General features: G+C 37.9%; 1 protein-coding gene across 1 annotated transcript in view; it reads left to right on the top strand.

Annotated features, from left to right (window-relative positions):
* Positions 1-24,512, top strand: part of MAP4K5 (mitogen-activated protein kinase kinase kinase kinase 5) — a 113,189-nt gene that overhangs the window by 4,536 nt on the left and 84,141 nt on the right. Inside the window, exon 3 of the mRNA XM_052646328.1 lies at positions 21,415-21,472. Coding sequence (XP_052502288.1) covers positions 21,415-21,472 — 58 coding nt within the window. The remainder of the gene's footprint in view (positions 1-21,414; positions 21,473-24,512) is intronic.

Raw genomic sequence — 24,512 nt, 5'->3', positions numbered from 1 at the left:
AATAGTCTTCAAAAATACCATGTTTAAAAGATCCATTGAAAAAATCCTCATTTAGTTAATGATTCTAAGTTTCGCATTGTTGTTTTTAATTTTTACTACTTAAAATAATGTTATAATTTGTGTAGAAATCTTTGTCACATAGTCTTATTACTTCTGTGTATTCTCTGGGTGCTGGATGAACTGGGTCAGCTGTAATGAATCCCTCTTTTATATATACCCTCCCTCTCTCTTCCCCAAGCCAGAAGTCACAATTCTAGAGTGACTTTAGTTCATTTCAGTCGTTCAGTCGTGTCCGACTCTTTGCGACCCCATGAATTGCAGCACGCCAGGCCTCCCTGTCCATCACCATCTCCCAGAGTTCACTCAGACTCACAGCCATCGAGTCCGTGATGCCATCCAGCCATCTCATCCTCGGTCGTCCCCTTCTCCTCCTGCCCCCAATCCCTCCCAGCATCAGAGTCTTTTCCAATGAGTCAGCTCTTCGCATGAGGTGGCTAAAGTACTGGAGCTTCAGCTTTAGCATAGCTTAACCCAGGAACTCATTTTATAAAAACAAAGCTTGATACATCACAACCCTTCCATAGATTTTCATTTATTCAAGAAATACTTCTTTCTATTTATTCAGGAAATATTTGGTTTTTTTCTGTTGAGTGCCAACTGTATGGTATGGTATGGGGATGCACACATGAAAAAGTACACTATCAACAGGAACGCATAATTTAGTCAGGAAAGCAGACATGTAAGCTTTCATAATTTGGTAAATGCCAGAATAGAAGTGAAGTGGGAGAAATGCTCAACTTTGGTTTTTTTTCTGTGGGGACTAGGGAAAGGAGAAGAGGATAGAGAGCTATGATGCGAACCAGGGAAGATTAAAAAGAGTGGGGACGTTAACTGGATTTTAAAAGAATTCAGGGTGATTTCTAGGTGAACAAATGGGAAAGAAATTGTAGGCTGTGGAAATAGTGTATGCAAACACCTAGTGGCTTGAAAAACCATGATAAATCTTGAGGGACCTGCATCTGCTTTCCAAGTTTGGTTTGACCAAACCTGGCAGAGACTCCATAGATGGGGAGTACAAGCTATTTACTGGCAGACAGGGCTTCCCTGGTGGCTCAGATGGTAACATGTCTGCCTGCATTGTGGAAGACCTGGGTTCGATCGCTGGGTCGGGAAGATCCCTTGGAGAAGGAAATGGCAACCCACTCTAGTACTCTTGCCTGGAAAATTACATGGATGGAGAAGCCTGGTAGGCTGTAGTCCATGGGGTCGCAAAGAGTTGACTGAGCAAATTCACTCACTCACTCACTGGCAGACAAGGACCAGATAGTGGACCTTGTATGTCATAGCAAAGAATTTGGACTTCTTCCTGTAAACTGACGAAACACTTTAGGAGGGAAACTCTCATGGTATAGAGGCAAAGTTTCTGAAAGTATGCAGACCAGTTACTGAATAATCCAGATTAAAGTTTATGCAAGCTGAAAGTTAGGCACTGGTATTAGAGATGAAAGGAAATGATAGATTTGCATTGTATTTAGATGATCAAAATTACCTGGTGATCAGTGAAGGAAAAACAGGTAGCCAGTAGCATTTAGAATTTCTGCTTGGATGACTGCATTGGTATCACCAACAGAATTAAGAAATACCAGATTTGTGGGTTCTGGATCTTGTGTTTGGTTTTGGATGTATGACGGTACATAGGTGATTATGTCCAACAGATGGTAGAAAATGCAGCTCTAGCCTTAAGAGAGCTGGACCAGGGATACAGGTTTGGGAGTCATTGTCACTTTATGGGATGGTACCTGTGTAGTACAGGTGAGGTTATATAGAAGAGTACACTTGTAAGAGAGCTGAGGAAAGGCAGTAGTCTTAGAATTATGACAGAAGAAAATAATATGTTGAAGGAGTCTGAGAAGAAACAAAAAGTTATGAGGAAGTTCTTTCCATAGAAATCAAGGAGTTTCAAGAACTCATCTCTGTCATCCTGAGTCTATTCCTGTTTCCTTCAGCTCTAATTGCAATAAGGCAAATATTGTCATCTTCTAGAAAATTTAAATCTGAAGTTTTGTGTCATTTCTTTTTATTCTCCTTGCCCACAGATTAAAGTTTTAGAATAATATGGCTTTTAAGGCCTGTCTCTCCTGACACTGAATTTCCTTCCATTCTTTATATGCACTCTACTCTGTCCATCAGGTTTTTGCAGGTACTATTTCCTTTTCCTAAAACATCCTTCCTCTTGTCTTTCATCTGTCTTCTACTGTTTGCATTTCTCTTTAAACATTGCATTTCAGGGAGGCCTTTTCTGTCCCTTAGATAAAGTCATATCTGTCTGCAGTAACTTCTTAAATAATACTTACCATTTGTCACTCATCTTTGTTGCTGTCAGTGGTCCTCTTCTGCTCAAAGTGCAAGTCTAGGAATTGTGTTTACCACTGAATCAGCTAACCTGACATAGTGCCTAGCATATTCTAAGTGCTCAATAAAAACGTTTTGAAGGTGTGAGCGACATAGTGGTCATTTAAGTAAGGGATCAGAAAGGTTCATTCAGAGCAAAAGAGCTGAGATGTGAATGGTCAGTAAGGAAGGAGGGGGATGTAGACCACTTTTTGAAGCAGCTTAGCTATGAAGGGAAAAGGAAATGAGACACAGATGTTTCTTCCACTGTTTCTGTTTTTTTTTTTTCCTTCCATTGAGTCTGATTACAGTTTTTCAGTTATTATTCTTTAAACTTGTCTTATCACCCAATTGACCCAGGAGTGTTGCGAGTTTAGAGAAAGAATTTGACTAAGAAGGCAGTCAAGACAGAATTTGGTAGGAATTGAAAATTTAGAAAAATTACACATGAAAACTTAGGTTGGAATTGTTGGGAATCAAAAGGTAGGGGATAAATTTAAAACCTCCTTCTCTACCTTTCTTTTTCCTTCCTCTTTTCTTCTCTTCTCTGAAATAGAGTCTCCATTGATTTCCAGTTCCAGTTATTCCCTATGGGTATGGTAGGATGAGGCACATTGATGAATAGGGAGCTAGAATGGAGCCGGGAGATGACAGGGTGGAAAGGGGTAAAGATTCAGCCAGTGTTTATAGAGGGCCTCTTATGTGCCAGACACTGTTCTGGGGTCTTGGAATATACCAGTGAGCAGTGCAAAGATTCTTGTCCTCATGGAAGTTACATTGTAGGGGAAAGAGAGAGTGAATAAACAATAAGCATAATAAATAACTTGTATGGGATGTGAGAAGGTGACTAAAGATGTAGAAAGAAGAAAAAGCTGAAGAAGTTAAGGGGTTCAGGGTTGCCAGGGTGAGATCAGGAAGGTAGGTTGAGAAATGATATTAGGATGAGCATTGTGGGCCACATTGAGAAGGTTCAGTCAGTTCAGTTCAGTTCAGTCACTCAGTCGTGTCCGACTCTTTGCGACCCCATGAATTGAAGGCCTCCCTGTCCATCACCAACTCCTGGAGTTCACTCAAACTCACATCCATCAAGTCGGTGATGCCATCCAGCCATCTCATCCTCTGTCATCCCCTTCTCTTCCTATCCCCAATCCCTCCCAGCATCAGTGTCTTTTCCAATGAGTCAACTCTTCACATGAGGTGGCCAAAGTACTGGAGCTTCAGCTTTAGCATCATTCCTTCCAAAGAAATCCCAGGACCAATCTCCTTTAGAATGGACAGGTTGGATCTCCTTGCAGTCCAAGGGACTCTCAAGAGTCTTCTCCAACACCACAGTTCAAAAGCATCAATTCTTCAGCACTCAGCCTTCTTCACAGTCCAACTTTCACATCCTTACATGACCACTGGCCAAACCATAGCCTTGACTAGATGGACCTTAGTCGGCTAAGTAATGTCTCTGCTTTTGAATATGCTATCTAGGTTGGTCATAACTTTCCTTCCAAGAAGTAAGCATCTTAATTTCATGGCTGCAGTCACAAGGTTAGGTTTGAGTAAAAGACTTTAGGCAAATAAGGAGTTGGCCAAGCTGATATCTGGATAATCAGAGGAAGCCTTAAATATCTCTCTCTCTTACTGAATCACCTAACCCTATCTCTACAGCTAAATTGTAAGCTTAGTGTTAGGAGTTAGAACTGAGACACTGTCACTGCCATCATTGCATGTCATTGGCTGGTGCAGAAATACAAGTCATTGTGATTTTAATTAAGTTCAGCAGTTGTATGTAACTTACCCATTTCTTATCTTCCCTGGTCATTTTTTAATAGCATGAGTTTGCAAACAAAAGATGTGTGTCTGCTTCTACTATCTTTCCCCACTGGTGTTTTCTTATTTTTATTTCATAGGTTCAGTATTTTCATTTTAACCATCATTTCCGGTGTTTTTGTTGAAGACAAATGTGATAGAATATAGATCAACTTATTAGTAGATTCTTAGTGCAAAGAAACGGAGAAGGCAATGGCACCCCATACCAGTACTCTTGCCTGGAAAATCCTATGGATGGAGGAGCCTGGTTGGCTGCAGTCCATGGGGTCGCTAAGAGTCGGATATGACTGAGCGACTTCAGTTTCACTTTTCACTTTCATGCATTGGAGAAGGAAATGGCACCCCACTCCAGTACTCTTGCCTGGAGAATCCCAGGGATGAAGGAGCCTGGTGGGCTGCCATCTATGGGATCACACAGAGTTGGACACGACTGCAGTGACTTAGCAGTGCAAAGAAATAGAGGAAAACAATAGAATGGGAAAGACTAGAGATCTCGTCGAGAAAATTAGAGATACCAAGGGAATATTTCATGCAAAGGGGGGCTCAGTAAAGGACAGAAATGGTATGAACCTAACAGAAGCAGACGATGTTAAGAAGAGGTGGCAAGAATACACAGAAGAACTATACAAAAAAGATCTTAATGACCCAGTTAATCACGATGGTGTGATCACTCATCTAGAGCCAGACATCCTGGAATGCAAAGTCAAGTGGGCCTTAGGAAGCATCACTATGAACAAAGCTAGTGGAGGTGACGGAATTCCAGTTGAGCTATTTCAAATCCTAAAAGGTGATGCTGTGAAAGTGCTGCACTCAATGTGCCAGCAAATTTGGAAAACTCAGCAGTGGCCACAGGACTGGAAAAGGTCAGTTTTCATTCCAGTCCCAAAGAAAGGCAATACTAGAGAGTGCTCAAACTACTACACAATTGCACTCATCTCACACTCTAGCAAAGTAATGCTCAAAATTCTCCAAGCCAGGCCTCAACAGTACATGAACTGTGAACTTCCAGATGTTCAAGCTGGATTTAGAAAAGGCAGAGGAAGCAGAGATTAAATTGCCAGCATCTGTTGGATTATAGAAAAAGCAAGAGAATTCCAAAAAAAACATGTATTTCTGCTTTATTGACTATGCCAAAGCCTTTGACTGTGTGGATCACCACAAAGTATGGGAAATTCTGAATTAGATGGGAATACCAGATCACCTGACCTGCCTCCTGAGAAATCTATATGCAGGTCAGGAAGCAACAGTTAGAACTGGACATGGAACAACAGACTGGTTCCAAAGAAGGAAAGGAGTATGTCAAGGCTGTATATTATCACCCTACTTATTTAACTTATATTCAGAGTACACTGGGCTGGATGAAGCACAAGCTGGAATCAAGATTGCTGGGAGAAATATCAGTAACCTCAGATATGCAGATGACACCACCCTTATGGAAGAAAGCAAAGAAGAACTAAAGAGCCTCTTGATGAAAGTGAAAGAGGAGAGCGAAAAAGTTGGCATAAAGCTCAACATTCAGAAAATGAAGATCATGGCATCTGGTCCCATCACTTCATGGCAAACAGAGGGGGAAACAATGGAAACAGTGACAGACTTTATTTTTTGGGGCTCCAAAATCACTGCAGATGGTGATTGCAGCCATGAAATTAGAAGATGCTAATCCTTGACAGAAGAGTTACGACCAACCTAGACAGGAACTTAAAAGCAGAGACATTACTTTGCCAACAAAGGTCCATCTAGTCAAGGCTATGGTTTTTCCAGTAGTCATGTGTGGATGTGAGAGTTGGACTGTGAAGAAAGCTCAGCGCCAAAGAACTGATGCTTTTGAACTGTGGTGTTGGAGAAGACTCTTGAGAGTCCCTTGGACTGCAAGGAGTTCCAACCAGTCCATCCTAAAGGAAATCAGTCCTGAATATTCATTGGAAGGACTGACGTTGAAGCTGAAACTCCAATACTTTGGCCACCTGATGGGAAGGACTGACTCATTTGCAAAGACTCTGATGCTGGGAAAGATTGAAGGTGGGAGGAGAAGGGGATGACAGAGGATGAGATGGTTGGATGGTATCACCGACTCGATGGTCATGAGTTTGAGTAAACTCCTGAGTTGGTGATGGACAGAGAGGCCTAGTGTGCTGCAGTCCATGGGGTTGCAAGGAGTCAGACACGACTGAGCGACTGAACTGAACTGATTTTACTTTTGCTTTCAGAATTTATATAAGTTTCACTCTAAGCTTTAAATTGTGGTTTCAGATCAAATATGTAGGAAGAGAAACATGTGATACTTATTAACTTATTAACAAGCGATACTTTTGTTTTCAGGGCTTTGTTGTCAATTTGAGAATTTAGTTCTAGATCAGATAAATTGGAGCAGTCACTTTCACTTGGCTGCATTGGACTACTTTTGAGTATTTGACATGTTTGAATGTCATTAGGAGGCTGTTGCTTTTCAATTATGTGAAGTACTGATTATGTTTGAGAGTGTAGATAACTCTTTGAAAAAGGCAAGATGAATTTAAGTCTAATATAACTCTACTTCTGTAAATGTCATAATCTCCCACTGAGATATTGAAAATATGATATGGGAAGCCGGCTGATAGCCCAGTCTATCGTTGGAGGTGTTTGGGCCCATGACTCATACTGGCCCCCACCTTCTAACATTTTTATAAAAATAAAATTGGATTAAAATGACTAAGAGTGACTAATGTTTGTTTAGCTCTTTCAAAATCAGTATATTACTTGTTTCTCACAGTAGTCCTATGAGATCGGTGGGACAGATGTATTGTCATCTCTGATTTTCCCAAGAAGAAACTTACTGTTTCCTGTAGGTCTTACAGTTAATAGGTGGCACTATGAGGACATGAATCCGGATCTTCTGACTCCGTATTTCTGTCCTTTCTACTAAAGCAAACTGCCTCAGGACTACATCTTTAAATTCATTGCTGTATACATAGCCCTTAACACATTGCCCAGCATGTAAAAAGGTCTAAACAAATTACGGGCAGATGGTCAGATGAGACTTGGCAGCCTTATCCCTCTGCTAAGAGGTGAGAGACTTTTTGGACTGATTTGAATCTGCATATAAGTTTCAGGTCTCAACATCAACTTTCAGAAGTACTTTTTTCTGGTTACCCACCTGGTCATTACTCTTACCCTTAAATTTTCCAAATTGGAGCTCAGGCTTGGTTTGCTTTTACTGTGGAGATTAACTTAGCTCTTAGCCATCCTGCATGTTAATAAGTAAGAGAGAAACTATTCTAGTTCTTGGTTGTTAGACACCGTTCCTTATGTGCCTTCTCTTGTGTTCATTTTGTTGGAAACTTAGACTTATTGTTACCTGAATTAACTGGGTCCCATAGACTAGATTTAGTAAGCTAAGTTAAATAAAATGCTAATTATTGCATGTAGTAGAATAGCCTGGCTTTTGTAGCATTAGCTAGTTACTCCTGCTGCTGCTGCTGCTAAGTCGCTTCAGTTGTGTCCAACTCTTAGCGACCTCATGGACTGCAGCCTACCAGGCTCCTCTGTCCATGGGGTTTTCCAGGCAAGAGTACTGGAGTGGGGTGCCATTGCCTTCTCCGAGTTACTTCTAGTTGTCTGTAATTTAAGTCATATCCCGAGAAGGATATCTTGTGAACCAATGTATTACCCTCTCACATACATGCATCCTCTTTTTTAGGTACCTTGTGCCTTTTTGCCCCCTCCCTCCTTTTTTTAACCCTGCCCCTTATCAGTATCAGGAGGAATCCAATGTGGGCATGACAATATATTTTAATAGACATAACTTGCAATAAATTATTAACAACTTTTGCATTTTAAGCTTTTTGACTCCTAAATGTAATAGACAATGGAGATGCTTGGGTTCCCTGTAATTTTTTTTCCCCAGGAATAATTTCCTATTCATTCTGTAGATTCATGGGTAGGACTTGCCTTTCTGTTTGCCTCTTTCTTCCTTGCCTGAGAATTGATAGCCTTCTTTCCTACATTTTTCAAAAAATACATTTTAAGTAATAGGTGTTTATTTTAGAAAACTATGATATAGTAATAAATGAAAAATTACATGTACTTCTTTTACTGGAAGATGAAAATTTTTATAAATCTTTCAAAACTTTTAAAAAGTCATATTAAGGACACGTACATAAATCAGGGCTTCCCAGGTGGTTCAGTGGGTAAAGAATCCGCCTTCATTGCAGAGACACAGACATAACACGAATTCTATCCCCAGATTTGGTAGATTCCCTGGAGGAGGGCATGGCAACTCCTTCTCCCGCCCCCAGTGCGCTTGCCTGGAGATTGCAAGGTCAGAGGAGCCTTGCGTGCTATAGTCTACAGAGTCACAAAGAGTCGGACATAGTGACTGAGCACACACGCACGCACATAAATCTTAATATGTGTTATATGTAAACACATTATTTATAGAATATTATGTGGAATACATATTTGATAATGTACTTTTTCGTTTAACAGTGTGTCACAACTTTTCATGTGACTATACACATTTAATATTTGTATTATTTCCTTGTATCTGTACAATGTTTAATTCAATATTGCTGAACAAGTAAATCATCTCCAGTGTTTCCTTATTAGGCATACTGTGATCCATACCCTTGAACAAATTCTTTTTGCATATCCTTAATTATTTCTTTAAGTAAATGTCTAGAAATAAGTTTTCTGAGTTATGTTAAGCTTTTAGTGAATTTGACCAATTATTTCCCCCCAAAGTTGCACCCAATAACAGTGATTAAGTATTTATATATTCCCTACCTCTTTTTGATTATTAGTAATTAATGTATTTCTGCTACCTTATTTTACACTTATATTTTTATGTTTCTTTTTTGCCTACCTTTTTAAATCTTAACTCAAGCCCTTTTCTCCCTTTTCCTTTGCCACTAAGGCCTCCTTAATGACAAAGGATACTTAATTCAGTTTAAACAATCCTCTAGAAGGAATGCTCCCTTTGATAAAATCAGTTTGTATTAGGAAAGGACTTCTTTTCAGACATAAGTAAGTATCCTGACAGACTAGGCTCTAGTGTATCCTGAGATAAAAGTCATTTGGACAGATTTGGGGTCACCCTAACAGTCAGGCCTTAGACTCTGAATATGTCTGCCTGGTAGTGGGGGAAAGCCTGCAGTACAGCCCCCTTCAGCGGAGAGGGAGCACCTGTCTAGATTTGGAAGGCAGCTCGGAAAAATTACTCCACAAAAATTAAGGAATTTGGGAGCTGGCAAGAACCTCTTACACAGTATGTATGTCCTCTACCCTTTCCTTTATAAGGTATCATTTAACATTTAAATAATAAAGACATGCTATGTTTCGAAGCAGTTGGTTTCTTCTTAAGTACTATAAAAAAACTTTCCTGTGTGGATCTGAAATCTGTCCCATTGAAACTCAAACAAAGCAGGTAAATCTTTAATTTTTTGCTATTACCCCACCAAATACTACCCTCATACCTAAAGTATGCAATGCATAATGGGTGCTGAGTGAATAAATGTTAAAATACTTAATGACTTATCTTTATATTAAATTTTCATCTGGCGAATATGCTGTCTAAGTGGCTCCCTTCTTTATGATATTTTGTTCACATAAATTTGATGATCTTATTGGAAGTGGTCTCCTTGAAATTTTATGTAACTTATATAGTCTACAGTATTTATTTATGACCTCCCTTTTTCCTAAAAAGATTTATAATAGAAGTAAAATGAAGCACTTTACTTTATTCTTGCCGCAGGATGAAGTACTGCATTGTGTTTTGAGTATATCACTTCAACATTTATTTTTGAATTAAAAAAAATCATACCTTTATAGAGAGTTGAAGGACGAATCTAAGTCACCTATACCAACTTTTGTAGTGAATCTAATATTTTAACTACTATCATTTTTGTTGGGCATCAAACTTTGAGTTCATGGTCAAAGCATATAGCAATCAGAATAGTGGTAAGGGTCTGGAATCTGTATGTGGCATGTTGGGAAAATTAGCATGTTTCATCCATAGATAGAAGGGAGTTTTTCTATTTCTATCTGAGCCATGTTAAAATTAGAACTAGGCCCCTGAGTGCCATAGGAACTCAACACATACTTACTGAATAAATCAATGAATCTAGGTATGTGAAATTTTCCAGAGGAGGAATAGAATAAACCGGCGTTATCTCACAGACCAAAACTGGGACCACTGAGGAGAGAGCACCAAATCCTCACCACTAGACCACCAGGGAGGCTGAAGAGAAATTAATAGGAAAGTCGCAATTTTGCTTATCATAAAAAGCCTTTATACAACTAAATTTATGCTAAAGACGAATGTATCAAATTGACCAAATGACTTCCATAGACTTAAGTAAAAGAAAATTGCTTTTTAGGAAAAAGATTGAATTAGATGATTTCCAAAATTTCCTCCAAACTAAGATTTTCATAGAACAGTATCTCTAGAGTAGTTTTAGTTTTCTTTTTACCTCCCTACCTACTTACCTATTTGTTTTTGTTGAGGATTGACTTACAAGTCTTCCCGAGTGGCTCAGTGGTAAAGAATCTGCCCACCAAGCTGGAGACAGGTTTGATCCCTGGACCCTGGAGATCCCTGGAGAAGGAAATGGCAACCCACACCAGTATTCTTGCCTGGCTGGGAAATCCTGTGAACAGAAGAGCCTGTCAGGCGGCTATAGTCCATGGGGTCACAATGAGTCAGATACGACTTAGAGACTCAACAGCAACAGCAACAACAATTGATTTACAATATTAGTTTCAGATGTACTACAGAGTGATTCAATAATTTTACACATTACAAAATGATCACAGCAGTGAGTCTAGTTATGTTACCATGCAAATTTATTACACACTATTATTGACTGTATTTCCTATGCTGTACTTTACATCGCTGTGACTGACTTATTTTGTGACTGGAAGTTTATACCTTTTAATCTCCCTGGCTTATTTTACTCATCTCTCATTCCCCTCCCCTCTGGCAACCCACCAGTTTGATCTGCGAGTCTGTTTCTGTTTTATTTTGTGCTTTAGATTCCACATATAGGAGAAATCAAAGTGTTTGTCTGACTTACTTCACTTAGCACAGTATCTACAAGATTATTTACATTGTTGCAAATGAGAAGATTTCATTTTTTATGGCTAAGTAATATACTTGTGCGCGTGTGTGTGCACGTGTGTGTGCTTTTGTGTTGTGTGTGTGTGTATCTCCACTTGGATTACTTTCATATCTTGGCTATTGTAAATAAATCTGCAGTGAATAGTGGCATGCAGTGTGTATCTTTTTGAGTCAGTGTTCTTGTTATCTTCGCATAGATTCCCGGAAGTGATATTCCTTCGTCATGTGTCAGTTCTATTCAATATTTTTGAATTTTTGAGAAACCATCATACTGTTTTCCATAGTGGCTGCTCCAAGTTACATCCCACCAGCAGTGCACAAGGGTTCCCTTTTTCCCACACCCTTGCCAGCTCTTTTTATTTGTTATCTGTTTGATAATAGCTATTCTGACAGCTGTGACATTGTGGTTTTGATTTGCATTTCACTGATTAGTGGTGCTGAGTATTTTTTCATATGCATGTTGGCCGTCTATATGTCTTTTGAAAAGTCTCTGCCCATTTTTTTAGGTGAGTTTTTTCTTTTTTTTTGATCTTGAGTTGTATGAGCTGTTTATGTATTTTGGATGTTAACCTCTTATGGGATATTTTATTTGCAAGTATATTTTCCTAGTCAGTAGGTAGCATTTTTGTCTTGTTGGTAGTTTCCTTTGCTGTGCAAAAGCTTGTTAGTTTGATATAGTCTGCTTTTTCTTTAATTTTTTATTTTCTCTTGCTTGAGGAGAATATTTAAAAAAAATATTGCTGAGACCAATGTCGAATAGTGTACTGCCTATGTTTTCTTCAGTGTTATGTTTTTAGGTCTTACATTTATGTCTTTAATCCATTTTGAGTTTAAGATATATGTAGATGGTGTGAGAAAGTAGTCTCGTGTGATTCTTTTGCATATAGCTGTCCAGTTTTCTGAGCATTATTTCTTGAAGAGGCTGTCTTTTCCCAATTTGATATTCTTGCCTCCTTTGCAATAATTAACGATGTAAGTGTGGGTATCTGGACTCTTTTATTCCATTGACCTATGTGCCAGTACCATACTGTTGTGATTACTATAGTTTTATAATATAAATAAATCAGAAAGTGTGATACCCCCCAGCTTTCTTCTACTTTATCAAGATTGTTTTAGTTATTTGCATTGTTTCGTGCTTCCATATAAATTTCAGAATTATTTGTTTTGGTTCTGTGAAAAGTGCCATTGGTATTTTTATAAGGATTGCATTCAGTCTATAGGTGGTATGATGATTTTATTTTGCAGCTTTACTGAATTCATTTATTAGTTTTAATAGTTTTTTGGTGGCATCTTAAAATTTTTCTGTATATATAATATTATGTCATCTACAGTTATTGATAGTTTTATGTTTCCTTTCCAATTTGGATTCCTTTTATTATTTTTGTTCTCTGATTGCTGTGGCCAGGACTTCCAAAACTGTTGAATATAAGTGGTGAGAATGGGCATCCTTGTCTTGTTCTTGATTTCACAGGAAATGCTTTCAGCTTTTCACTGTTAAGTATGATGTTCACTGTAGATTGGTCAAATATGGCTTTTATTGTGCTGAGGTATGTTCCCTTTATACTCACTTTGTTGTAGAGTCTTTATCGTAAATGGATGTTAACTTTGTCAGAAACTTTTTCTGTATCTCTTAAGATGATTATATGATTTTTATTCTTTAGTTTGTTCATGTGATATATCACATTGATTGATTTGAAGCTATTGAACCATCCTGTATCCCTGGGATAATATCATTTGTTCATAGTATATAATCCTTTTAATGTATTATTAAATTCAGTGTGCTCATATTTTGTTGATGATTTTTGTATCTATGTTCATCAGTGATATTCTTTAATTTTCTTTTTTGTTATTGTTGTGTCTTTGTCTGGTTTTGGTGTGAGAATGGTGCTTGCCTCATAGAATCGGTTCCTTCTTTCATTTTTCTTTTTTTTTGAATAATTTGCAGAGGGTTGGTGTTAATTCTTCTTTAAATACTTAGTAGAATTACTTTTTAAGCTGTCTGATCCTGGAATTTTGTTGGGAAAAATTTTATTACTGATTTAATTTCATTACTGGTGATTGATCTGCTGATATTTTATGTTTCTTCCTGATTCAGTAAGAGTTTGTATGCTTCTAGGAATTTGTGCGCTTCTTCCGGGTAGTCCATTTTATTGGTGTATAATTGTTTGTAATATTCTCTTATGATCCTTGGATATATGTGGTGTCAGTTGTAACTTCTCTTTCTTTTCTGATTTTATTTGTGTCTTTTTTTTTTCTTGATGAGTCTGGCTAAAGGTGTATCCGTTTTCTTCATATTTTTAAGGAACCAGCTCTTAGTTTTATTGATCTTTCACATTTAAAATTTTTTTCTGTTTCTGCTCTCATTTTTATTATTTCTTTTCCTTTTCAAGCTTCTGGCTTGTTTGTTCTCATCTTTCTGGTCTCTGCAGGTGTGTGGTTAGGTGTCTTGAGATTTTCCCTGCTCGCTGAAGTAGGCTCGTATCTGCATAAACTCTTTCTAGAATCGCTTCTGCTGCGTCCTGCAGACTTTGGATGGCTGTGTCTCCATTTTCATTTGTCTCCAGGTACTTTCTAAATTTCCTCTTTGGTTTCTTCAGTGGTTAGTAGCGTATTGTTTCGGAGAAGGCAATGGCACCCCACTCCAGTACTCTTGCCTGGAGAATCCCAGGGATGGGGGAGCCTGGTGGGCTGCTGTCTATGGGGTCGTACAGAGTCGGACACAACTGAAGTGACTTAGCAGCAGCAGCAGCATATTGTTTAGCCTCCATGTGTTTGTACTTTTTGCAGCTTTTTTTCCCTTGTAGTTCATTTCTAATCTAATGTCATTGAAAAAGATCCTTACTGTGATTTCATTCTTCATGACTGAGCAACTGAACTGAAGTTTATTGAGATTTGTTTTGTGGGCTAGCACCTAATCTATCCTGGAGAGTTGTTTCACTATCCCATAAATGTCAGTAATATTTTAGGATTTCTTTTCTTGAATTTTTTTTCTTCTAACTCTATGTACTCTTCCTAGGTTATCTCATCTACTGGCCTGGATTCAGTATTGTTGATGATGCCCAGTCTGCCTCCAATCCATGTTAGTTCTTGAGCCTCAGGAGCTATTAAGTGGCTTACAGTGTATTCCATTTATATGCAGTTAGTTTTCTAGTGTTGCTGTTCAGTGGCTCAGTCATGTTTGACTCTGTGGCCCCATGTACTATAGCCAGGCTTCCCTGTCCTTCACTGTCTCCCAAAGTTTGCTCAAACTCATGTCCATTGAGTTGATGATGCCATCTCATCCTCTGTCTACCCCTTCTCCTCTTGCCCTTAATCTTTCCCAACATCAGGGTCTTTTCCAATGAATTTGCTCACCTTTAGGAACCTGAAATTTAAATATGTTCATATCTGAGCCCCTCATCTATCTATATTCCTTCATTGTCCTTCCCCTTTACCCATGAAATGTGTCCATCTTCTGTGTTTGTCATCTTAGTGAATAGAATCACAGTGTTTATTCACTTGTACAATCCAGAAACTAGGAGTTATCCTCAATTTGCTGTTCCTTTGCATTTCACATTAAATAATTTGCTGATTCCTCAGCCATGAAATTAAAAGACGCTTACTCCTTGGAAGAAAAGTTATGACCAACCTAGATAGTATATTCAAAAGCAGAGACATTACTTTGCCGACTAAGGTCCATCTAGTCAAGGCTATGGTTTTTCCTGTGGTCATGTATGGATGTGAGAATTGGACTGTGAAGAAAGCTGAGCGCTGAAGAATTGATGCTTTTGAATTGTGGTGGAGAAGACTCTTGAGAGTCCCTTCGACTGCAAGGAGATCCAACCAGTCCATTCTGAAGGAGATCAGCCCTGGGATTTCTTTGGAAGGAATGATGCTAAAGCTGAGACTCTAGTACTCTGGCCACCTCATGTGAAGAGTTGACTCATTGGAGAAGACTCTGATGCTGGGAGGGATTGGGGGCAGGAGGAGAAGGGGACGACAGAGGATGAGATGGCTGGATGGCATCACTGACTCGATGGACGCGAGTCTGAGTGAACTCTGGGAGTTGGTGATGGACAGGGAGGCCTGGCGTGCTGCAGTTCATGGGGTGGCAAAGAGTCAGACACGACTGAGCTACTGAACTAAACTGAACTGAATGGAGACAAGCTGGAGTGGAGTATAGCAGAGGAGGCAGACAGAAGTTAATGAATTTGCTTTATATTTTTAAAATACCAGTTTTTTCTGAGTTATTGGATGTGAAGAATGTGAAGGAAAGAAATGAAGAATGACCTTGGGTTTTGTGCTTAAGCAACTGACTGGCTGCAGTAAATATTATTTTGATTGGGAATTTGTGAAGATGAAAGTGTTTGTGGAGCAGGGATAACTGAATGTTATATATATGTTAGGCATGTTAGGGTTGGCATGTGTGTCAGGTTTCCATGGGTTTAAGAGTCTGGAGCTGGGTGAGGAGATATTAATCCTGGAGATGGTTATTAAAGCCATAGGACTACATAGTAGAATGTTAGATAAAGCAAAGATGAGACTCTGTTCATATGGAATTAAATTCAGTAAATAGAGTATCCTAATGGATAGGTAACAGAGGAGTGAGTAACAGAGGCCTAGGTAGTGTTAAAGGCTTCAAGAGAGAAGTATAACGTATTTTTTTATGAAGAGTAGAAAATCAAACCTGGTGGAGAAGTTGTAGTTTGAGGTTTGTGTAATGATTTGAAAGTAAGGCCTATTAATGTGATTTTATAATTTTTTTTCCCAATAACATTTAGCTGTTCAATATCAGTATGGAGCTAGTGATAATCAGTTTAATCAGATAAGGATTTTGCTAGACTAGCATGATAGAGGATAAGAAGAGAAGGAATTTAAGGGTGTTTGTAAGGGAGAGATTATAAATGGAGTGGAGGACCATGGGACCCTGCCAATTAAGAGGTGAGGGCTTGAAAGATGCAATTGGCAGTCATATGGGGGTGCGCTAGACTAGTGAGGGGGAAGAACCACTGGAGTGAGAAGACTTTCATCTTCCTCGCTGATGAGATAGTCTGTGCCTTAAATTATGTCTTTGTGTTCTTTGTTGATAGCTCAAAAGTTTAATTATTTTTTAGTCACATTAAAAATCTTACAGCATGTGGGAAAGTTCATGGTTTACAAAACTGATAAGTGCATAATACTGTTAAAATAGAAATGGTTTAGTTAGGAGGACAAACGTCTTCTTGGTACAAGCAGAAATTTAATGTTTCACTCTGCATTAAAAGTCCAAGACAGAAGAGTTTGACTTAAAGTACTTCTTTGGTGTTAAATTGACTTGGAAATATTAAGAGATAAGGAAAGTACCCTGGCAATGAGGATAGAAAATTAATTTAAATAGGAAGGCTCTTCTATGGATTGTATAGTGACACTGATCCCATTTATTATTATTTATATTTTTTCATCTAATAATTTTAATTCCTGATTAATAAAGAGTTAAATAAATGAAGTATAGTGAAATACTTTATTAGACTTTTGGGTGTTTAGTATACCCTTAAGTCTAAGTGTTAGTGTATAGCAATAACCTCTAAGATAAGTGGGACACAGAAATAATTTAGAACTTCTTGTAGAGGTGTTGTGGTATTTATTAGTTCCTATTAGAAATGCAGCACAGAATCTTCAAATTCTTGTGTGTTAAAGTTAAGAAACAAAAATACTTGAGAATATCTAGTTTCTTTAGGTGTATTGACACTTAATTTGTCAAAAGGAAATGTTGGGTTTCAAAAACTAGTATTACGTTTGACTCCACTGGACTAAAGTGTGAAATTGTATAGTTAAATTTCTGAAAGATCTCTTTCGTAAATTGAATCTGTAAAGTCTCTGTTTAGAAGATCTTTTTTTTTTTTTGAAAGCCTCTTTGCCTTTCATTATAAAAGAGCCTGGTACTGCTTTCTGTTTTAAAAATCCAGCTGGAAAATTACAGAGTATGAACTTTTGCCCATCAGGGTAAAGAACAGAAATACGTCTTCAAAATGGAGACTGACACTTGAGTGTTTATCCTGTCAGTGGAACCTTTAGCTTATATTCTTTACTTTTATTTCTGTAATGACAAATAATATATTTTGGCTTATACATGGGCAGCTGAATTTTAAAATACCATCTTTATTATATGTGATTCTGAGATTGTTCAAACTTTTCAATGATCTGTTCCTTTCTGAGTGCCTCAGAATCTCTTAAAAACGGTGTCCTTGGTTCCTGCATCTTCATTTTGGGTCTGTTAAATTGAAACACAACATAGTTGTATTGTTTCTAATCATAAATATTGGCACAATATGTCTGAAAATATCAATATACTTAATATAATTTTACATGTATTCTTTTAAAAATAATTAATAGGCTTAATTTGAGTACAGTTTTCTATTTATAGACTTGTTGAGCAGATACGTAGTTATATGTATCCACACCTCACCCACCCACCCACGCAGTTTCCCCTTTTATTAACATCTTGCATTAAGTGTGGTATACTTATTACAATTATTCAACCAAAGGTTCATTCTTTATGTTGTACAGTTCTGTGGATTTTGACAGATACATAATGACATGTATCCAGTACAGTTTCATACCGAGACTAGTTTCACCATTCTGAAAATGTTTTACACTTCACCTGTTCATCACTCTTCACCCAAACCCCTGGCAACCACTTTTCCTATTGTTTGCCTTTTCTAGAATATTGTATAGTTGGACTCATATAGTATATAGCTTTTTCAGACTGATGTTTTTCATTTAGTATGCATTTAAGGTTCTGCCGTATCTTTTCATGGCTTGACAACTCATTTCTTGTTACTGTTTTGGTTTGGGGTTTTTTGTTTAAAAAAATTTTTTATATTGAAGTATAGCTGATTAACAATGTTGTGATTGTTAGGGACTCAGCGAAGAGATTCATCCATGTTGATCACTGGTGATTACGAGTGAAATGACACAGAACATACAAGACACACAAGAGACAGACAGGACACCACTCTGGCCAGAGGAACAGAACTGGGCAAACTAATTGCCGTTTATTACTATAAAGCCCCCCTTAGGCAGAATTCCAGACTGTAAGAATAAGCCTTTTCAGTACAGTGCAGGTGCATACATGATATCGTACAGCAAAGGGGAGTGAAATCTCTGTCTACTGCAGAGTCTGCACAAAGCCCTCATCTCCTTCTTATCTCAAGAAGGGAATGCTCCCTCGTTTGCAAGGGACCATTAAAGGCTGTGTCCAGACTCTGGCAGAACGCCTCGTATGCAAGGACGCTCAGCCTGAGCAGAGAGACCCGTTTGTAGGCACATCTCTGCTACTCTATTAACCCTTCACATCCATACATATGCATGTGTCCATTCTATGGCTCATTCCTTTTTTAAAATTTTTAATTGGAGGATAAGTGCTTTACAATGTTGTGTTGATTTTTGTCGTACAACAACAAGAATAAGCCATGTAAGTACACATATACCCCCTCCCTCTGGAAACTCCCTCCTACTCCCACCGTTTCTTTATATCACTGAATAATATTCTACTATATGGATATAAAATGCTGAAAGATCTTAGGAACTGGGAAAAGACTTGAGATGATTCTTTTGTTAAGGACAGGGAAGAAGAGAGGGTAGGAATGGTTGTGAGGCTTCTGGCTATCTCTTCCCATTTTTCTAAATGTGTTTGCAGCTGGGGGGAAGGGTAGCCATTGATAGGAGTGAGGTCAAATGTTTTCTTTTCCTGAGACTTCTCCTTACCCTGTTTATCATGATAGATGAGGAAAATATATGAGCTTATCACAAAATATTTGAGACTGCTTCTGTAGAAAAAAATCCTTTTTTTCTTCTACCTTTCTGTTTGTGACTGCCTCTGCATTGCTGTCCCCATGCTTTTATTTTTCTCACCATCTATATGTTATTTCTAAAAATATCCCTTCTGACACTATCTTTCCTGTAATCTTTGTCATTCTTCTATTCCCTTCCCTTTTCTTTCCCTCTCTTCTTTGGTAACATGACTTACTTAATCTAGCAAAAAAAGTGTAATCATACTGTCCCGTTTTATCAAATGCTCCTTATTTTTTATGTGTGTGAAAATTCACCTTCAAATCTAATACACTGAAGTGAAAAATGTTCCAAATTATTAAATTGCATTTCCACATATGATGTGCCACTGGGTGTAATAAAATGAACACTCATATTAGCATCATCTGTTATGTTCCTTGGTGACTCAGATGGTAAAGAATCTGCCTGTAAACCCGGCAACCTGGGTTTGATCCCTGGGTAGGGAAGATCCCCTCAAGAAAGAAATAGCAACCCACTTATTGCCTGGAGAATTCTTGGACAGAGGAGCCTGGTGGGCTATAGTCCATGGGGTCACAAAGAGTCAGACATGATTGAGCGAATATACACGACAGTATGTCGGTACAATGTTTTTAGACCGTTTTGGCAGTATGTGTTGATGGCCTTAAATGTTCATATTTATGCCCTTGACCTAGTCATTTCATTAGAATCCATTAAAAAAATAATCTTAAATAATGAAAAAACTATGTATAATATCCTTAATATCTAGCAGTAAGAATGGTTTTATGAACCACTTAAAATTATATATTGCACTGAGAAAATACATGATTTCTTAAAACTAATACAAATCTCTACCTATAATAGAACTTGGCAGACATAGATTTAACATCTATGCTAGGCATGAGTATGCTGCTGCTGCTGCTGAGTCACTTCAGTGGTGTCCGACTCTGTGAGACTCCATAGATGGCAGCCCACTAAGCTCCTCTGTCCCTGGGATTCTCCAGGCAAGAATACTGGAGTGGGTTGCCATTTCCTTCTCCAAGGCATGAGTATAAATCCCAATAATTTTTTTTCAGAGCAATATGGCAATATGTCCATTTTAAATCCACATACCTTTTGATGTAACAATTATGCTTATAGGTTGCCTTACTAACAGACTTTGATATGTGCTAAAATATTTGCTGTGATAATCATTGAAGTATTATTTATACTAAGTCTGTCCATGATGTTTTGTTAAGTGGTAAATATTTTCCCTTCTAGGAATTTATTTGAGGGAAATAATCAAGGCTATGGATAGATATAAAGCTGTAAGATATATATATATATTTCTAATTCCAAAATAATATTAAAATCCTAAGTCCTATTAAATCCTAATCCTATTAAAAGTCCATTAATAGCAGATGAGTTAAATAAATTATATGTGCCATCAATGGAAAATTAGGCAGCGTTGCACACTATAAAGAAAGCTGAGCACTGAAAAATTGATGCTTTTGAACTGTGATGTTGGAGAAGACTCTTAAGAGTCCCTTGGACTACAAGGAGATCCAGCCAGTCCATCCTAAAGGAAATCAGTCCTGAATATTCATTGGAAGGACTGATGCTGAAGCTGAAACTCCAATCCTTTGGCCACCTGATGCAAGAGCTAACTTGCTGGAAAAGACCCTGATGCTGGGAAAGATTGAAGGTGGGAGGAGAAGGGGCCAACAGGATGAGATGGTTGGATGGCATCACCAACTCAATGGACATGAGTTTGAGTAAACTCCAGGAGTTGGTGATGGACAGGGAGGCCTAGGGTGCTGTAGTCCATGGGGTCGCGAAGAGTTGGACACGACTGAGCGACTGAACTGAACTAAACTGCAAACCATATTGTAGAAGACTGTGATGACACATCTTGTACAACACATGCACATTTGAGCACACACACAGGGCCAAAAAGGAACACGTAGACTAAATGTTAGCTTTTTCCTCTGGATAGTAAGATACACGATTTGATATTTTTATTTTCCTTTAATAAATATATAAAAACCATGAGTATTTTTTTTAATTGAGAAAAGTTAAGTGTAAGAAAAGACTTGGAAGGAAACCAAAATTTTAAACAGTAGTTGTCTTTCAGTGGTGGGATTAAAGGTAGTTGTGTGTGTGTGTGTGTGTGTGTGTGTGTGTGTGTATTTTTTCTATATTTTTCCTTACTGCGAAAATTATTATTCTCATTTCTTTGGAAATAAAGACTTTATTTTTCAACTTTGTTAAAAGCCTGACTCATAAGTAGCTAATTAACAAAGTACCAAGTAACTTTTATATAGTTGACAGACTTTTTAAAATTTTTATTTTCATTTTTATTTTAGGCCAGAAATATACATACGGGAGAGTTGGCTGCAGTAAAAATTATCAAATTGGAGCCTGGTATGTATTAAAACTCTCAAAATAATTTTTGAACACTTTTCCCCGTGTATCCTTCCTTGTTTCCTTTCTTCCAAGAGTCTTTTTATGTTGTCAGGGCAGTAGGGTATCTCCAGTATGGTTGTATGAAATTCCATTGGAAGTTGTTGATAAAAGACAAATTTGATGCAGTAGTTTCGTTACTAAATAAAATTTGTGATATGCACATTCAAAAATTGAAAGACACCTTGACAGTCTGAAGGTAATTTGCTTTTTAAGATTATAGTGAAATTTTTAACTTCAGTTTTAACTTTTATGATAATTTGATTAATAAAGTATTCATTGATTTGGGGGAAATATTTGGTGAAATTCAGGATAATTACATTTTATATGTCAGCCATTCCCTCGCTGGTTGATATAGGTTTAATAATTCTGGCCTTAGCATAATGCTTTTTTTTTAAACACTTCTGTCAAAAGGCTGTTTGTTTTAAAAAATACTGAAAATAAAACTACAACTACTATATAAAACTTGAAGCAATTTTTAATTTTGATATCCTAAAAGTTTCTCTTTTTTAAAAATGTTATTTATTTATTGGCTATGCTGGGTCTTTGTTGCTGTGTGCAGGCTATTTCTAATTGCAGAGAGCACGGACTCCTGTAGTTGCGGTGTTCAGGCTTCTTATCGTGGTGACTTCTCATGTTGCTGAGCACGGGCTCTAGTGTGCACGGGCTTAAGTAGTTGTGGCCAGCAGGCTCAGTTGTTGTGGTTCCTGGGCTCCAGAGCACGGGCTCAGTAGTTGTGGAGCACAGGCTTTGTTGCTCCAAGACATGTGGCATCTTCCCAGACCACAGATCAGACCTGTGTCCCTTGCATTGCAAGGCGGTTTCTTAACCCCTGGACCACCATGGAATCTCCTAAACATTTCTAATGAGAGCATTACTAACTTTCTTTTTTTCTCCAGTTTCTTTTTTTGTTTTTATATACTGTGGTAGTCCATTCTAAAGGAGATCAGCCCTGGGTGTTCTTTGGAGGGAATGTTGCTGAAGCTGAAACTCCAGTACTTTGGCCACCTCATGCGAAGAGTTGACTCATTGGAAAAAACTCTGATGCTGGGAGGGATTGGGGGCAGGAGGAAAAGGGGACGACAGAGGATGAGATGGCTGGATGGCATCACTGGCTCGATGGACATGAGTTTGAGTGAACTCCGGGAGTTGGTGATGGACAGGGAGGCCTGGCATGCTGCGATTCATGGGGTCACAAAGAGTAGGACACGACTGAGCGACTGAACTGAACTGAAGGTACACACATAACATAAACTTTGCCATTCAAACCATTTTTAAGTGTATAAAATACATTCATAATGTTGTGTTACCCAAACAATTATTGATTCCAGAATGCTTTTCATCTGCTAAAACTGAAATTCTATACTCATTAAAAAATAACTTCCCATTCCCATCTTTTTGGCAGCCCTTGGCAGCCAACGTTATACTTTTTTTTGTCTCTGTGAGTTTGATTATTCTGGGCATTCCCTGTAAATGGAATAACAGTATTTGTACTTTTGTGCCTGGCCTACTTCACTTAACCAAGTGAACCCAGGTTTCCTACATTGCAGGCAGACTCTTTACCGACGGAGCCACCAGGGAAGACCTTAACCAAGTGAAACAGTCCTCAAAGTTCATCCATGTCTCATGTCAGAGTTTTCATCTTTCTCAAGTCTGAATATTGTATTGTGTGTATATACCACATTTTACTTATTCATTCACCTTTTGATGGGACACTTGGGTTGCTTCTACCTTTCAGCTGTCGTAAGTAATGATGCTATGAATGTGAGCATATGAATATTTCTTCAAGGCGCTGCTTTCAGTGTTTGCAGTATGTACCCAGAAGTGGTATTGCTAGATCATATGGTAATTATATTTTTATTCTTTTTGAAGGACCATCATACTGTTTTCCATAGTGGCTGTACAATTTATATTCCTATCCATAATACACAAGTATTCCAGTTTCTCCACCTGCTTTCTAATGCTTGTAATTTTTCTTCATTTTTATAGCAGCCACCCTAATGGATGTGAGGGGTATTTCATTGTAGGTTTTTTTGTTTTTTGCATTTCCCTAAGGATTATTCATGTTGAGTATCTTTTCATGTGCATATTGACCATTTGTATATCTGCTTTAGAGAAATACCTACTCAAATCCTTTGCCCATTTTTTAATCAAGTTGTTTTCTGTTGTTGTTGACTTTTAGAAGTTCTCTGTACATTCTAGTTAATTCTTTATCCGAAAAATGGTTTGTAAATATTTTCTCTCATTCTGTGGGTTGCCTTTTTACTCTGTTGATGGTGTCTGTAGATGCACAAAACAGTATAAATTTTCATGAAGTCCAGTTTGTCTATTTTTTCTTTAGTTGTCTTAGCCTTTGGTGTCATACTCAAGAAATCGTTGACAAATCCAATACATTAAGCTTTTGCCCTGTGTTTTCTTTGATGAAAGAAACAGTCTTAGGTCATTATAGTCTTAGGTCTTTGATCCATTTTGAGTTTATTTCTGTATATAGTGTTAGGTAAGGGTCCAGCTTCATTCTTTTGCCTATGGATATCCACTTTTCCCTAGTATCATTTGTTGAAAACGCTGTCCTTCCTCATTGAATGGTCTTATTAGCACCCTTGTCAAAAGTCATTTGACTGTATATGCGAAAGTTTGTTTCTGGACTGTCTATTCTGTTCATTTCGTCTGTGTGTCTGTAGAGTGCCTGTATTATACTGTTTTGATTTTAGTAGCTTTGTAGTAAGTTTTGAAATCAGGACGTATGAGTCATCAGTTTTGTACTTCTTTAAATATTATTTTGGCTCTTCAAGGTCCCCTGAGATTCCATATAAATTTTGGAATGGGTTTTTCTATTTTGACAAAAAAAGGTCATTGTAATGAGGAATAATGCTTTTTGACCTGGCGTGCATTCACTTGCTGCTTCTTAAAGTTAAACATTGTAGAATAATGGTGTGACCATAATTATGCCAACCAGTTTCTTAATTTGCACAATTAAAATGGTTTTACATTTCAAATACAG

Source organism: Budorcas taxicolor, chromosome 10, assembly GCF_023091745.1.
Source record: "Budorcas taxicolor isolate Tak-1 chromosome 10, Takin1.1, whole genome shotgun sequence".
NCBI classification, from domain to species: Eukaryota; Metazoa; Chordata; class Mammalia; order Artiodactyla; family Bovidae; genus Budorcas; species Budorcas taxicolor.
The sequence above is the reverse complement of the archived record's forward strand: the minus strand, read 5'-3'. Positions and strand labels throughout refer to the sequence as shown.